The sequence below is a fragment of the Sebastes fasciatus genome, chromosome 24, assembly GCF_043250625.1.
Source record: "Sebastes fasciatus isolate fSebFas1 chromosome 24, fSebFas1.pri, whole genome shotgun sequence".
Taxonomy (NCBI): Eukaryota; Metazoa; Chordata; class Actinopteri; order Perciformes; family Sebastidae; genus Sebastes; species Sebastes fasciatus.
Window position 1 is genome coordinate 6,350,774 of NC_133818.1, and position 17,607 is coordinate 6,368,380.

The following is a 17,607-nucleotide window of genomic DNA, read 5'->3' on the forward strand; positions in this document are numbered from 1 at the left end:
CTGGCTTATTTTCTTTCACTTTATGATTAAGTATTTTACAGTGACCCAAAATGGGAGTAAAGTGTGATTTAAAAACAAAACCGCAATCTTCAAATGATATATCCTCAAAATAATTCCCATGAGATTTTCTGAGAAATTTAAGTTTAATTACGACGTAATTGTGTATCATGATATCTCGATATATGATTTCACCACGATACGATTCCATTGAAAGGCGATAAATTATCATATTGAGTCATCGGCCAAGTCAAGAGATTTATATCAGCTCTCCTTTCTTTGGTCCCTCCTAATCAGAACATGTAGATCCTAGTGAAGGACAGGACGTAATGCAACCAGCATCTAAAGAGAAGTGAGTAACACTGAGCGAGTTAGTGAATGCAGAGCGTGGAGTATAAGGTCATGAGCGAGCGCTTCCCTCTCCTGGTTGTGATCTAATTAATCCTGCCGCTGTGACCTTCGTGTCGGCCATGATGTTCATTCACAGTCTCACACCTCCACAGGACAGGATTCATTCACTATCTCCGTCCCTGTCTGAGAGCGGAGGAGGCGTCGTGTGTGTGGTTTCATAATCCTGTACGGAACTGTTTTAACTTCCAGTAGTTGATTCATGATCATCATCTCTCATCGCCCTGAAGGGGTTTATTTCACAACAATGACCCGCTAGCTGGACATTATCCCGCTTATTACACGGCTACTTACTTAAGAAATCAATAATTTGACACAAAAACGGTCCGCCAGAGTCCGACATCAGAACTGCGCCCATAGCAACGGTCTGTTATACATAGCAACGGTCTGTTATACATAGCAACGGTCTGTTATACATACCAAGGGTCTGTTATAAGGAAATAACAGGCCGCAGAACGCCGTGATTGACCAATCAGAATCGAGTATTCAACACAGCCGTGTAATAATACCAACAGTACGTTCTGTTCATCTTCGTCTTCTTCTCTATAGCATTAAATTCATGCCCTTGAACGTGACACACCAGAAAAAAACCCAAAAGAAACCTGTATACTGGCAATGGGAAAGGAGACTATACCTATTTTTAGCGGGGTAGCGTTTAGAAAAAACATGCATATACGCGTTCATTTTGGTGGAAGAAGGGTATAGGTCTTCATGCTCACTAGTGTGGTTTAACTGGGTGTAAAATGAAGTAACCTAAGGCTTGTTTCTTGGACTACTGTGAAGTTAACGGAGAGAATAGTGTGGAAAAAAAAAAGCAGTGTTTAGTGTTTCACTCCAGCTGCACTGTAATTGTGTGCACAAGGTGTGAACTATTTTTCTTCAGGCACATAATAACAAGTCTGTTTGTACAGAGATGATTTATAATGGTGTTTGTAGGTTTCATTGATTTCACAGGATTCAAAGCAAGCTGAATTGAAATACAAAGTACGGCGTTGTTAATGTTAATGCATCTGTGCTTCCGTGGCCGGCCGTTAACGCTCTCGTCTTTGTCACAGGTGCATGCTGCGGGTGCTGGACTCGTTCGGGACGGAGCCGGAGTTCAACCACGCCCACTACGCCCAGTCTAAGGGTCACAAGACGCCGTGGGGGAAGTGGAACCTCAACCCGCAGCAGTTCAACACCATGTTCCGTAAGTCGGCAGGACGCCAACACACTCTCTCTTTGTCCACCGTCACAAAAGGACTAGAAAGATTCAGCTCCGCTAATTTAAAACAACAAACAAACAGGCTCAATTATGGCGTGAGTGCAGGATTTAAAATGTGTTTACCACACTCTTTATGTAATGAAAACCAGCACAGATTCATCCTCTGAGTCGACACGTTAAGAATGCAAAAATAGGTCCAAAATGCTCGAGTCTGTTGTGCTGGACGCCGGCCTTCTTCTCCACATGACTCTCTCACAGGCCCAGTTGCCAAACACGGCTACTTGCAGTATAAATTTCCGCGATCATTACAACCTTGGCTGTTTCACACAGTTCCAGTTAGGTATTTCCCTGTGAATGAGATGTTTTTGGTTTGGAAAAGAGGCATAAATAAAAATCCAGCGTGTTACTAATGGAATATCATGAAGCAGATTACAGGAAAGTAAGAGGTCAGACACTTTTACTGTGATTATGAATGTAGGACGTAGAGGGTTTTATTGCACCGTGTGTGCGTGAGATCACTGTGTAACTGGAGTCAACCACATTCGCTGAGGTGGATGAGCGGTGCCGGTGGCGGTGCAGCAGAGGGAGCGAGCGGAGCCAGCCCCCCCCTTGGGGTATTGACCTTTTCCCCGTGGCTAAGAGAAAGTGAAATGTTACCCCTGCAGTCCCCCGTTTGCGAGGTGAAGCCTGGAGCTATCCAGAATGCCACTGCACCTGAATAGGCCCTTTGTCCGCTGAATAGGGTATGTCTTTCTCATAACACACTGGGGCCTTTGCACGAAATCCAGTTAAGAGTCGATAGGTTAGATGATATCGCCGGTGAAACAAGTGCACAGTGGTTCGGCCGAGTGTTACAACCACAGAATGGCATCGCCTCCAGACACGAGAGACTTTTGTGCTCAACACCTTACCTTCATGCTTCAAGAGTGTGTACCAAGCAACTCAAACATTACATTAACACCTCCATGGGTTTGTTATTATTATCCGATCTTGCTCAAATAATATTTGCACATTGAGCTAGTAGTGTGTATTTCTAAGCAGGTGCTTCTGTCAGCTTGGATTTACATTGGGTGGGGTTTCCTGGGCGTCTTCCGTTGGAGCAGGGGTGGCCAAACATTTTCCCTTGGAGGGCCAAAACTGAAAGTCAGTGGTGGGCCACGGGCCAAAAGTAAACCCCTATTGTACTGTATTGTTAAGATGCAAAATGGTCCTAGGACCCCAAGATCCCTTAATGGAATATTATTTTAGCTTTTATTTAGTTAACCCTTTAAAACCCACCTGCTGACAATGCTACAATTGGGCTCATTTCCAGTTCATTTAACGCATTTCCAAGACTGTTAAGGGACCCCAGCAGGCAGAAATATTCAAATACACCATTTTAGAATTGGCAAAAATGACTAAAAACTGCATGTGATTATCATAAAGTGGGCATGTCTGTAAAGGGGAGACTCGTGGGTACCCATAGAACCCATTTACATTCACACATCTGGAGGTCAGAGGTCAAGGGACCCCTTTGAAAATGGACATGACAGTTTTTCCTCGCCAAAATTTAGCTTAAATTTGGAGCGTTATTTAACCTCCTTCCCGATAAGCTAGCATGACATTGTTGGTACCGATGGATTCATTGATACGAGTACCTTCTAACTTTAAAACAGAGCCTGCTACAGCCTCCAAAAGATGGTAAAGTTGGGTCTTTAAATTCAAGAAAACTAACATCTGGAGGGCCAAATCGAACCTGATGGTGGGCGCCACTTTGGGCAGCTCTGTAAGAGGCCCCGGGGTAGTCCCAGAACACCCTGGAGAGATTACATATATCTCATCTGAACGCCTCGGGGTTCCCCAGGAAGAGCTGGAAAACGTTGCTGTAGGAGAGAGGCACGTCTGGAATACTCTGCTTAGCCCGCTGCCACCCGCGACCCGGCCCCAGATAAGCAGATGGAATTGGATGGATGGAGTTTACCGCTTGAGGACATTTTAGTGATGGTGTCAGGATCGGCAGAATTTAATTAGTTAGTAAATTAATTTGTCTAAAAAGAGAGTTTCTGTCCCACATTTACCTCCCCCAATCCGGTCCTGCAAGTACGAAAGTATTTTAATGCTGTTTGCAAATCCAGTGTCCAGTAGTTGTGCATTATAACTCACCTACTGAATGTAGATGTAACAATGGACAAATCAGGTGCCAGTAGGTAATCTATCCTACATTTGGATTGGTCCATTTGTTACGATTAGGCAGCGCTCTATAAATCCCCGGCTGGGAGTACGTGGCCCTCGGCCAATAAGACAAGACAAGGCCAAATTGTCCTCATTAATCTATTTGAGAGTCGGGGGTAGCGGGGAGTGTTTTTGTGGTGTCCAGTTTGTGTTTGAATGGCCTGCGTGTCTTAGTTAAGTTGGCTCTGTTTCCTAGCATTTATAATCAGGAGAGCTGAACACTGATATAATAAAACTAACCTTTCCTGTAGGTCACAATGACATGTAAGGATTTCATTTATTTCCTATGCACTTCATCTGCACTACATCAAGATTTGTATCAAATTATGTTGGAAACAAGAAAGAATAACGATCAGTCCTTTACTCCCCCGTCACAGAGATAATATGCATGGCCAAGAAATCCGCTTTGTCAACCAGGTTTCCTTTAAACCCTCGCCACAGTTTCCCCCCTGTGCATCCCTGCAGCCGAGTGCTTAATCCCTTACGGAAACGATGATTAATACTGGTCAGAGGTCGAACGCAGCAGCAGATAGTATTTATCTTTGAGGCATTGCCAACTACGTAATTGACCCTGAGATGTGCCAGGCTGATAGTGGCTGCAAAGCTTTGATTGATAATGTCGTTGGCACACCCACTCACTAAAGGTTATCTTTATTTTCCATCTGTGCGGGATCAATAGGCCGTTGTCTCTGAGTGTGTCGCTCACGCGCCTTACTCACTTTCCAAAGCACACATTTTACAAAAAATTAAAATATTGTTAGAATTACCAAATGGAAAGGAGGAATTTGTCGCGCCAGACAAGAACATCTGACCCTCGAACACTTACCTGCGTCTGTCCAGTGATCTCAGCAGGGGGGAGAACCTTCTTTCATTGGAAACCTTTTCAGATGCTTGCTGTGATTGACTGCAGTGGATTAGCATAATGGAAGTGTTGACTAAAGCTCCAACACCGAAGTCCAGAACGCTGTAGAGACGACCACTTTCTATTGTGCTCCATCCGTATGTTTTCTTTCTAATGTATTCACTAAGCGTGGGCAGTGCAGTGAGCTACACTAACATTAGCTTGTTACATAGTAACAGTGTTGGACAAGCTACTTGGTAGGTGAAAGATAACAGTAGTTTAACTACATCAAAGCTATTTTGTACTTTTTTGCATTGAACAAACTTCATTATTCAGTATTCTCTGCAGCAGAGACGTCGTAGGCATCAGTCACCGCCATATGGACGTGTTTCTGTCGGCTACACAGGGTGGTGGCGTCACTTACTGTCTGATCCTTGCAGCATGTAGTTAAAGTAGTAACGCCACTAATGCCCAACACTGGTAGCCTATAGAGTGCTCCAGGGATGACGTATTTGTGTAGGCCAACCAGGAAGTCTGTATCACTTTTCAGACCCGGAGGTTGCCAGCTGGATTAAACACACCTCATTTTCATTATTATGATGTTGGCAGCACTGCAGGACTGCCTGATAGACGCTCAAAGAGCTCATCAGTTCTAATCTCAAAGGTTTTTGTGTGAAAGTGTTTCAGTGTAGTTTGTTATTTTCACCCTTCAGGCCCTTTCACAAGTTGTAGAATCACAAAGTCTTTGATGTAGAGTTTTCAAAGTGCTGGAGATTTTAGTGCTGATGATGCATCTTTGCAGTTTTAAGTCCTTTTTTTTCTGTGTGGCCAGCAGTATAGAAGTTTTTTTTTATAAAAGAGTCTCAATTGTTGCGCCAAAATTAATCACATAATCCTTAGTCTGTGACTTGGGATTACTTTTGCCTTTTACCTTGTTTTCTTGTGCGGTGTAGTCCGCCTCTACCGCTGATTCAGTGAGACTTTCCTGCTCCTTTTTTAAAGGGCACAAAGGAAGCCCCTGAACAGTCCCTCTCGCCCTGTCAGAGGAGATATCCTGCCCTTAAGAGTGCTACTGACATTTCTTCACCCTGTTCCTCCACTCAGCTCGGCCAGGATGCACCGATATTGACTCCCGGTCTCACAGAGTGAACCCTGGCTTCCTCACATAGCTAACTTTGTCCCCCCCCTCCTACATTCACAAGTTTGTCAAGCAGCTGCTTCTCCGGCAGCGCTGTCCTCCCAGGCTGTTTGTCAGCTAATAGCAAATGAAGCTGTGGCAAGTTGAGTGACATTTTGAGTGGTGGCTCTAGTGGGAGAGGAGGCATCTGTTGCCAAATGCATCGAGAGGGCCTAACACTAATTAACAGCCTGTCCTGTTTACACAGTTAGTTTGGTACACGAGTGTTAGCGCTGCCTCCTCCCAGTGCCGAAGACCATCTCTGCCTCTTTGCCATCAGAAGTACATCTCGGTTAATAGTAAGGTTTTGATCTCATTTCAAAAATATCCATTCACCCGTCCACATCAGTAAAGGTAATACCCTGACTATGGATAAGTACCTCATATAACACCACTTCAAAACACCTGAACTATCCCTTTAACACCCGCTGACACCCATTACGCCACACTTGACACCTCACACAGATCTGGTGATATCTTCATAACATCCTGTACTCTCCTACACGCACACCCATCACAAAGGGAACTAACGGTACTCAGCGGGTAAAAAGGTTCCTCTGTGGATTGTAGTGCAGAACAGGAACAAGATTTGAATAAAGTAGATTGGACGAAATGTTCTAATCAGAGACGTGTAATCACACGAAGAGGAGATTGTGTGACTCTCTGGCTCTTTGCCCAGCCCATCAGCATTCATCTTACTTAACATGTCCAGTCAGGACTCTGAGAGGACAGCGTGTGAGTTTAATGTGTAAAGTAGAAAGCAATCTGTAATAAGCACGCAACAAACATTCCACTAGTGTGGTGAAATGTACTTTATTGTTATTATGATAAGCACGAGGTGATATAAAAGACTTTGTTTAGGGGAAAATGCTGCTGCACATTTTTTCAATAATTGTTTCGTCTGGTTGCTGGGCTCGTTTACTCCGCATTTCCTGCTCCCTGTTTCCTTTTTTTAAATGTTTGCCCAAAGATATTTAGCCGAAGCCAATATGTGAACAGCCAGGAGAGATCGAGTGAGCAAACATTGGCTTTTTGTCGAGTTGGGAGAAAAATGCCACATTCCAGCCAACACCCTAATAAAAACAAGTCAACAATCGGACTCTTACAGTGCGTCCGCAGCGGTTAAATCATGATGCAGCAGTTATAAACGTCATGATTCACCCCTTCTTATTACGTAAGGTGTGATTAGCCCAGAGGATATTTGCAGCGAGTGACTTGTTTAAATGCTGGCGGGTAGTTTGCAGAGATTCTTGGCTGAAATGTTCCCAATAAATCCTTCTTCTCCCTCCGACTGGCTGACCTTAATTTGCCTCTGCAGTAACTCTGACCACAGCAGCTCCCCCCGACGCTCTGACACAAACCACAACCGTGCACCAAAACACCCCGTTTCACTCACTTCAAGGGGCGATGCGTTTCCTAAATTAGATTATTCAGCATCTTCATTATTGACCGAATCCTTTCTGCCCACGCTCCTCGTCGTCACATTTGTTTTACATGGCAGATGGCGGCGAGGTAAAGAGCTGCCAGCTTCTCGGGCTCCACACTTGACCTGCTCATCTTGTTGTTCCCATAGTAACTAGTCATCACCAGGCAATAAGGAACGGAGGGGAACAAAAAACACAGAGTGCTTGTCGGGGTGCAACTGTTCCCGTCTCTCTCTTGATCGGCTGAATGCTGTGTGTGAGATTCATTTGAGGCATTTCTGTTTTTGCATAAGGAAAAAGGGCTAACTATGCCTGAAGTCATTTGTCATTTAATTCCCAAAGAAGCGATCACTGACTTTTTGGTTTTGATGAAACACATTTAAACGAGGCCTTTGAGAGCTTTTAACTTAGTCCCTTAGTGGCAAGATATTCATATGTGTGTTTGTAGATATTTATGTGTTTTTCTTTATCTGTTTTGCTGCAGCTCACACCCCAGACAACAGCTTCCTGGGCTTCGTAGTGGAGCAGCACCTCAACGCCAGTGATATCAGGCACATCGATGACATCAAGAGGCAGAACCAGTCGCTAGTCTACGGCAAGGTCGACAACTTCTGGAAGGTATGGTCATCTTTTATGCGCGAGACATTTATAATATTGCTTTACACGCTGTACCAGGGCAAAGAGTATAGAAGCAAAGAGACAAAACTCTGCCATGCTGCAGCCATTTTGGACTGAAAACGCTTATTATATTTATGATATTTTATTGTTCAACACAGGCCGTTTCGGTAGAATATGACAATAGAATATAAATCATTTTGTTTTACATTTTACTGGCGTCTGGTAGTCGCTTTCAGTCCAAAATGGCGGAAGCGTAGCTCTGCTGCTTGAGCGCTTGATTTGATATGCAGCAGACTTTTCTTTGAGCAGAACACGCATTTTAAATGTCAATATCGGAAATCAAAAGTGTTGAACCATGCTGCAGTGGAGAAAGTAGAAAGACGTAACACACAGATACACAGAAAAACCCACAAACACATCCATATATTGTACACTCACAAATGTACACGTACACGTATATATTTCCTCTGAAGATGAAAGGGACAGGCGAGGCACGCCAAGAATAACCCATTTCCAGACCTCTGAGAGCTCTGCAGTGAAACTCTTTGAACAACCTTGGGTAAAACTTTCACAGGAAACTTAATAACAGTCTGGTTTTGAGGAGCTCAGATTCAGCTTATCGCCCTCCCCGTGAAGTTTTTAATATATTCAAATACATGCTCACACTGCGGCACAGAGACCAGGGGATTACTGTATCCTAGACAAAAACGACTTAGAGACTTGGGGAGATTTGCACATTGTTTGGCGTGCCATGGATGGTTGGATTATTGCCCGCGTCTTGATGAGCTTTCAGCCGACACCATGTATGTTTCAGGGCGGGTCCACCCGGAGCCAGCTGACTCTTTAGATGTCTGACAGAGTGACTTGGTGGAATGATAATAGAGGCTACAAGAGAGAATTGTCTTCATGTAACATGCCTGTAGTGCAAATGCCTTCTCACAGCTGGAGGCTTTGTGATGAAATTGTGTAGGATTGAATAATAAGCCTGTTGCATCATTGGCTTTACCGCCTCACCACGGAGGAGTTCTGCAGCAGATGGGAGTTAAGTGTCCGGATCAAGGGAACTTAAACGTTACGTTTCAAGGCTTGGATGAGTGTTTATTCAACCACGTTTTCCTGTTGGTGTAAACTTGAAAATTAACCTTGCATGCAAAAGAGCGCAATAAGAACGCCGTGTCATTTGTACGTCATGTAGTCTGTGCTGACTGCAATGTAAATGCATCCGTGTGAATATGCTACGCTCAGAGCTTGTGACGTAGAATAAAAGGCGAGAAGGACTGCTTATGGCGTGAGGGGAGGTGGATGGGTCCAACAAACACAGGACTTTCAACCAGGAGACCGCTGTTCGAGGCCGGCCTTTTGTTTTGTAAGTTACATTAGTGACGTTTGTGACGTGTTTTCCGTAGTTATGTTACGTTGTTTGCTTACGTATTGTACTTAAAACTATGACTTTTTTCCTAAACCTAACTAAGTGGTTTTGTTGCCTAAACCTAAATAGTTTTATCGCCTTAACCCAACTAAGTGGTTTTGTTGCCTTAACCTTACTAAGTGGTTTTGTTGCCTTAACCTTACTAAGTGGTTTTGTTTCCTAAATCTAAGTAGTTTTGTTGCCTTAACCTAACTAAGTGGTTTTGTTTCCTAAATCTAAGTAGTTTTGTTGCCTTAACCTAACTAAATGGTTTTGTTGCCTAAACCTAAATAGTTTTATTGCCTTAACCCAACTGAGTAGTTTAGTTGCCTAAACCTAACTGAGTGGTTTTGTTGCATAAACCTAAGTGAGTGGCTTTGTTGCCCCCTGCTGGTACTGTACCTTAATAGGCAAAACGTCGCCCTTACACGCTGTCCTCCGGTGGACAGGCGGGTCTATTACATGATTTGTCCTGAGAGAATAATATGAGCAAAATCCAACCAGCTGCCGCTGAAACAGCACAAGAAAGTGTTGTATTTGTAAAGTCAAATTGGAAAACATTAACAGCAACAAAACATAGTCCAAACATAAAACCTAATCTAAAATGTATTCATTAACAAAGAGTTTGAATTTCAAAGGCGCATTGTGCGGCTCTAAATCCCAAGGTGTATTAGTGGTTTAATCCAGAGGTAGCTGGCGTGCTGCTGTGCTTTATGGCTTCTAGTACTGAGTCAGAGCGCACGCAGCAGAGAGCCATTCAGTGTAGCTTTAAAGGGCAGACGGGGGGAGCCCATCAGCTCACAGCAAGGGGCATTAGTTGCCTATCAGACTCCCAAGCGTGTTCATTACCTCCTGCTTTTAATTAAAGGGCCATTTTGGAGCCGACTGATAACGAGCTGACTGGCTTACTCCATTTCCCTCCCTCTCTCTTTCTAAATCGCGCTGTCCTCCGATCTCTTTCTCTGCACTTGAGAGGTTTCATTTAAAAATGATATATCCCTCTATTTGAAATAGAAAGTGGGACCCACTTTGAGAAATCTATTTCTCGCATGAAGGTAAAACTCACAATGGAATTATGTCCAGGTTATGAGATTAATGGTGTGAAGTCTCACCGACTAACACTTGAGGAAGGTGCAGTCGGCTTTTGAATAAGCAGCGATTGAATTCACCTTTCGGCCCTGATAACGTCTCCAAAGTTCAGTGGTTTTGCTGCTTATCAAATCCTCCCTTTTGCCACCATTACTAGACCTGCCCCCCCATTTCCACTCTTCTTTCCCTATGCTGTTGTTTATCTAGGGAGCAGGTGATTTACATTTTAATGTAACTTTTATCTAATGCAACTAGATGTCTCCCTTTCCCCGTTCTATTCCATTTACTTCACAACAAGTGGTTGCCAGTTCGTTGCACAACCTGCATATTTCATGGTGGAATGAGACTCAGACAGACAGTCATGTCAAGTGAAACATCTTTTGTGGTGGAGTAATGAAGTCATTTTGCAACATTAGCTATAGATTTAGGTCAATTTGTGCGGCAAATTGTAAATTTTATGGGATACTGTTGTTCGGACGATTAAGCTAAGACAGCTAATATGTGCTAACGTCAGTCGTCACTTGCTGCCACGGTAAATATTCACGTATTCTGCAGCCTGATGGAGAGTTTTTTCCACACTAACTGGCAACTAACGACCCAGAGATACCACAAACATCGTCATACTATTTGCTCACAACACATAACTGCCCCCTTTATTGTTTGCTTTACATGCATCATAAAACAAATACATAGGAACTTTAGCCTAGATAAGACTTTACAGACTTTGGACACCGTAAGCGATATTTCCATTGAAGTCTTATCACATTTCTTTTGCTATTTTGATCTATAAAACAAAACTAGTGTGGCAAAACTCTGGACATTGAAGTTGGAAATGTGTGGACACAAACAGGACACATTGGAGTCTCTAGCCGAATGCCGTCTCCTTCCTCGCCTTTAATTTAGCGGGGTTAATATGGGTTAGGTGAGTAATAGTCTCCACGCAAAACGCAGCCTGTTGAAAGGCCCTGTGCCCCGCCTGATCAGTATGCAGAGGTGCTCAGGTCACACTCAACCCACCGGTGAACCAGCAGACGGAGTAATCACCCACCCACACACACACTTTTTTCAGGACTTTATTTCATTACACATTTTTATCAACACCAGTCAAGTCAAAACGGAGAAAAATGTATTGTGATGCTCACCAGATGCTTTAGTTCTAGTACACATGAGTTTCTCATTTCCCCGAGCACAAAACAATTTCATTTGCCAGTGAGGAATTTTGGCAAAGCTTTGTATATTGGTGTGTAGTTGTATGAGCTCACGTAAAGAAAGCTACTGTAAGGATTGAACCTCAAACCTCATAGGATTAGTAGTCTAACCATCCGGGTAGGGCAGCAACTCATTATTCATTTCATTGTTGATTAATCTGTTGATTACTTTCTTGTTTGATCAGTAAAATGTCAGAAAATGGGGAAAAATGTCAATCAAAGCCCAAGATGACATCCTCAAATGTCTTGTTTTGTCCAAAGCTATTCAGTTTACTCTCACAGTGGAGGAAAGAAACCAGAAATTGTTCACATTTAAGAAGCTGCAATTGGAAAATTACTGTGTCCTGAAGAAAGGCTTCTGATCTGAACCTTCTCAGGAGAGGAAGTGTCTGGTGTCCGACACGCATTTGGACGTTAGTGTCAGCGGTTCTAGTCCATATCGTGAATAATTCACGCCCCATCGTGAGGTCAATCTAGATGAAATGTTGCAATTTATAAATTACTTTGAGCTAATTAACAGCTTTTTGGGAAGCACAGTGGAGGCTTTGACTGCTCCGGGGTCGAGGTTGTACCTAACTTTATGCAAGATTTGTGGTAATGGAGGTGAGAGTCAAGTAATTTGCAGTGAATCAGTTTGTAGCGATATTAAATGATTCTCTCTGTAACCTCTCGGAGGCCAAAGCAGCAGGTCGCTCCTCTGACCTGAAGGTACGAGAAACGCTGCATGTGAAACAGACCCGGGGATTAAAGAAAGATGAAAGATGGCAAGTCATTATTTTGTTGTCGGTGGTGAGACCCGAAAATAAAAATGGCCAGACCACCTCTGAGGGGAGCCGTTTCCATAGCAACCCAGTTGGAGGAGTAGAAAGGAAGCAGAGCAAGGGAGCTGTCTTTTCTCTCTTTGTCTCTCTTTCCACACTATACAAACAGCTATTACATATCTAACCCATATCATTTTAATCTACCTGGACTCCCCTCATCAGTGCACCACATCTCCTTTAAAACGCTCCCTGTTTTTCAGTGTGGAAAAAGGTGAGGATGAGGAGGATGTACAGAGAGGGAAAGCCGCAGGCCCTTGGCAGCACATCAGAGGACATGGTGAAGAAAGGCAATTCACACACACATAGAGCTGGCATATGCAGAGCAGCAACACTCTTACCCATAAACAGACAACAATGTGTGTCTCATGAAGGATCCCCAAGTGGAGTTGAACATTAAACCGTCTTTAGTTTCACTGTGCCCGTCTGATCTGATGAAGCCATCCCTCGTGCCGTTAATCTGGCGTGAGTGCCGGGGCAGGAACCTGAATTTGACGTTTGAGGAAAGAGCCGGACCGGAGCGGGAAATGTTATTGCGCTTATTGAATCGACTCTTTTCTGTCACGGACGTTTTATCGAATTAGGCTCAGGACATTTCCAGAAGGTGCCGTTTGCTGCTGCTTTACTTTTGAACTCAGATCTGTAGCGTTAAATGTTATGTTTTACTTTTATCTGTAGTATAGTGTTAGAGCTGGCAATCCATTAAAGTATTTAATCACAAATTAATCGCACATTTACAAAACAATATAGAAAAGACACAGATGTTCCAAATGAGCTGAACATTTTGAAAGTCGGAGTTCTGATTAATCCCGATTAGTCATCGTCCGTCCTCGTCACGGGGACACGCTGACCTTGCCTTGATTCAGACTGACCTGAAGTGCGCGTCCTGTTCCGTCCACTTCGATTTTATCGAGCGAAAGCAGAACAAGTGCACTGAACTTCAACTCTGTTTGCTTCCGTGATCACTCACAGAAGCAGTAAATGACTAATGTAGATTTATGAGGGGGATGCAACCAACAACAGGAAAGTAATATAATTAACAGTGAAATAAAGTAGAACCATCTGCAGCAGGGCAACATGAAGTCATGTTTTAAATGAGCTGCTTATACCACGTTGACCGAGGACGGCAAATTTCATGATAATTAGGCTTGAAATGATACGGACCCCTCCCTGTGGCACCTGTTCTGTTTACTGCATGCTTCACTAGGTTTGAATGTATGGAACTGGTGTTTATACCCCCCCTGGTGCGATTAGCTTCTGTGTACAAGGTGCAAATCTTTTAATTGCACCCAATGAAGCATGTGACGTTACCGGTGTTCCCATCGCTGCAGGACAGCCAGGATTGATATACTATAGCTGCTGCATGTGTTTTTTATTTATTCCTCTTGATCTGGGCCTGTTACACTCGGATGATTATGCAGCCCACACATACATACTGTAGCAGGGACTCGCTTTTTCAGCATTCACGCAGCACCTCCTCTACTGTCTGAGTCCAAAACATGCTCTGGCCATCCACCAAACTCCAATAGGTTACACACTGTTATGTCTAATGGGGCGTGGGAGGGCATCGAAGTAAATAACGTCTCCTGACTGCACTCCAAGCACTTTCTGGATACTATTTACCACCCATGTTCCTCCGGTGATTTCTAAGCATCTGTCAAAGTGTCTAATGGGTTTTACAGTGCGTCCGGTAAGGTGCCCGTCATACACTAATCTGTTAGTCTGTGAATCAGACGTTGAAGAACCACTCTGGAATTAAGTCATGCAATAGTTGTAATGATGGCACACATTTCCTGAAGAAAATTTGTGTGGTTGTCAATTGACTTATTTAATCAAGATTAATCGCACATTTTTTATCTGTTCAAAATGTACCTTAAAGGGAGATTTGTCAAGTATTTAACACTCTTATCAACATGGGAGTGGACAAATATGCTGCTTTATGCAAATGTATGTTTATGTTTATTATTGGGAATCAATTAACAACACAAAACAATGACAGATATTGTCCAGAAACCCTCACAGGTACTGCATTTAACATTAAAAATATGCTCAAATCATAACATGGCAAACTGCAGCCGGACAGGCAACAACAGCTGTCAGTGTGTCAGTGTGCTGACTTGACTATGACTTGCCCCAAACTGCATGTGATTATCATAAAGTGGGCATGTATAAAAGCAAAACATAACATCGCGATGTATCGATATTTTCTTACACACCTATCCGTGTTCAGAGAGATCATGGCTGAGATATAAAGACAAGTAATATCTGTGGACCTGATAGTGACTCAAAGTACATAAGTGAACAGTCAGGCTGGGCCTCATGGCCGTTAGTATTGCGAAAGTGCCCTTGTGCAAATCACCACACTTGAAATGAACTGTTATTACCGTTACACCACTGCAGAGATGTGTGTGTATAAAGCGTGAGTGTGTGTGTTGTGTTGTGTGGGGAAGTGATTGTTCCTCCTCTGAACAATGGGTGGAGTGATTTTTTTTTTGTCCTGATTGACAAGCTTCCAGTTTTTGGGGCCCCAGAGTCTAGAAATAATTTTCAGATGTGAAGACGATCAGAGGTGCGTTTGATGTCGAAGGCAGTTTGAGGGTCGAGTAAGTCGAACCGAGCGCACCTGTCTGCATTCTGATGAGGCGAGAGCTCTTCATACCTCACGAGGTTACCGCAGAGACTGTTGCACTGATGCTTTGCTCATTACAGTCTCTTTGAGAACGTGAGGAATGGACACGAGGAAGACGGAGTGTCTCAGGTGGACGGAGTAATTGATTGTTTCAGTTGAAATGTGTAGTAAAGCGAGATTAATCTGCTCAATCCCTTGTGTCTTGACACCGCTACCTGTCGAGAGAAAGCGCTGAAACATCAAAATCTACTGTCAGCCCTGCAGCTCTGCCCCGATACGAACATATAGAGAGGAGAAGTTTAATAGTAAAAGGGAGCATAGTTAACATTATACCTAGCTATAAATGATGCTAGCATTTACCTCAAAGCATTGCTGTGCCTACGTATATTCTCAGAGAGCTGCTATCATAGCTGTAGCCTCTTAGTCCTGTCAACTTAAAAAGATCTTTTAGACATAAATAAACATTGTGTGATATTAGCTGGTTACAAATAGTAAACCTGACATGTTTATGTTGGTTTATGACTCATTTCTTACTTATAAACTGGTGAGGGCTGTAATGCTAGCGGTCATAAAGAGGGATCAATAGCGAGTTAGCTGTGTATCTCAACCTTTATATGTTGCGCTATGAGGGTTATTGTTAGGTTGTGTCTCTCAGCCTCCCCGGACACTCATCCCTCTGTCTTCCCCTCCGCCTCAACTGACAGAAAGCAACCGCCACCTCTCCTGTTTCCTCTCCGAGGCCGAGGTTTACAAATTCCCTCTGATTTACAAGGTCATAAAACTCCCTTCTTCTTCCTCCTTCAATCAACCTCTCCAGCTAAAGCAGTTATTTTATAGCTCCCCGAGCACGTGCTCCCGCTGCCGCAATCGATCTGCTTCCTGGTTTCAGGTTGCACATGGCATGTGGTCGGCGACGTACGCATACAGTGCACGTGAATCCACCCGGGCTGTCTGAGGACACGTCTGTCTGCACGCCTGTTAGTGTTACAAAGCCACGACTTCTTTCTAGTGCGCTGACAGCTGAGGCAGGATTATGAACTGAAGTTGACGTATAGTCACATGAAGGAAAAGCAAAGGAAAATCAACAATGGGATCTAAAAATGACGACGCACATGTTGCCCTATTTCTGCATTCCTGTTGCGCTTTTCTAGGCTTGTGATTTTTTTTTTTACATCTTTCAACCTGTTTCTAGGTTCTTTTTAAAAACACACTCCCACTTCATTCCAACTCAAGTGTGTCTCTGTGGGCGAGCCAGCCATGCTCCAGAGAGCAGCGGGCAAGTGATGTCCTCTGATCGTGAAGCTTTGTGTGGCGACTGCCTCCGAGGGTCATGGCCATTTATGTTCCTCCTCTGCACACTAACAGAACCACTCAAGCGGTCACAACAAACACAGCACACACATCCCGCTGCTGCCTTAAGAGACTTGTTTTTCCTTTAGTAGGTTTTTTTCTTTCTTCTCCAGGCAGTCATGTCTCATGTACAGTACATCCAAGCATGTTCTCCCAACTTACAGTCCAGTACTGCTAAATCTCATATATCATTACAGTATTTAATAGGGCTGTCAAAGGGTTAGGTTGTTAGGTTGCAGCGGGCTCATTTTTAAAGCTAGATTCTGAAGATTCTGGTATCATATGAAATTAGAGAACCTGAGGAACGTCATGACTGATGAGACCCAATCGAGAAGCGAACGTGGGCGTCTGCATCATTGTTTTCAAAAGTCTATGCTTCTGTCTGTCCAGACTAAAACGCCGGAGTTTTCTCGGTTTTAGGGGCTCGAAAACGCCGGAGTAGCGTGGATACTTCGGCATAAACGTAGCAAAAGTTATGCTTTTTTAAAAACGTCTCGGTGTGGATGTAGCCTCCGAATCTGTCAACTTTTGTATTTAAAACTCCATCAGCTGATGTGAAAGTGCAACAAATATCTTAAACCATTCAAAATACTAACATGAATCACCAGACTTTTCTGATCTCATGCACCATCTTTATAGATTTTTGTAAGTGTGTGTGTGTCTTCAGGTGCCTACCAGCAAAATAAATCCCCTCAGACACACACACATAAATCCTAGCTCAGCTCTCCTGAGTGAAAAGATTACAGGGTTGTGATTTCACCTTCTAATTAGGACTTCATCTCTCACGCTCTTACACACACACACTCACGACCACACCAGGCTGCTTTAGTTACAGCAGGCTGGCTGGAGGCATCTGATAGCTGGGTCTACAGGGACCCCGACAAGCGGCTACCTGAAATTTAAGACTCGAAAGGAAACACTGGGGTAGACACACACACACACACACACACACACACAAGCCTGCCTTTGAAACCGTCCCTGTGAAACAGGTAGCTTCTAACGATAATGGCCTTGCTGCCCCGTGAGCGTTGGACCTATTGGTAATCGATAATATTCCGGTGTGTGAGAGAAGGTGAATGTGCCTTTGAGGCATCCTGTCATTATGGAGAAAATGGCAAGCGTTCATCTATACTGCCTGTACAGTACGTGTCTCCCATATGGCTTAGTCTGCAGCAGGTAGAGGAAGTGAAAAAAAGACTGCATCTCAGGGAGTATTTTGTGTGCA

The 17,607-nt window shown here is 43.7% G+C and overlaps 1 protein-coding gene across 2 annotated transcripts in view; it reads left to right on the plus strand.

Moving 5' to 3' along the window:
• The window catches only part of mgat5 (alpha-1,6-mannosylglycoprotein 6-beta-N-acetylglucosaminyltransferase), a 72,857-nt gene that overhangs the window by 43,974 nt on the left and 11,276 nt on the right, over nucleotides 1-17,607 (plus strand). For both annotated transcript variants that reach the window (XM_074626497.1, XM_074626498.1), the window contains exons 10-11: nucleotides 1,461-1,594; nucleotides 7,747-7,880. In XM_074626497.1, coding sequence (XP_074482598.1) covers nucleotides 1,461-1,594; nucleotides 7,747-7,880 — 268 coding nt within the window. The remainder of the gene's footprint in view (nucleotides 1-1,460; nucleotides 1,595-7,746; nucleotides 7,881-17,607) is intronic.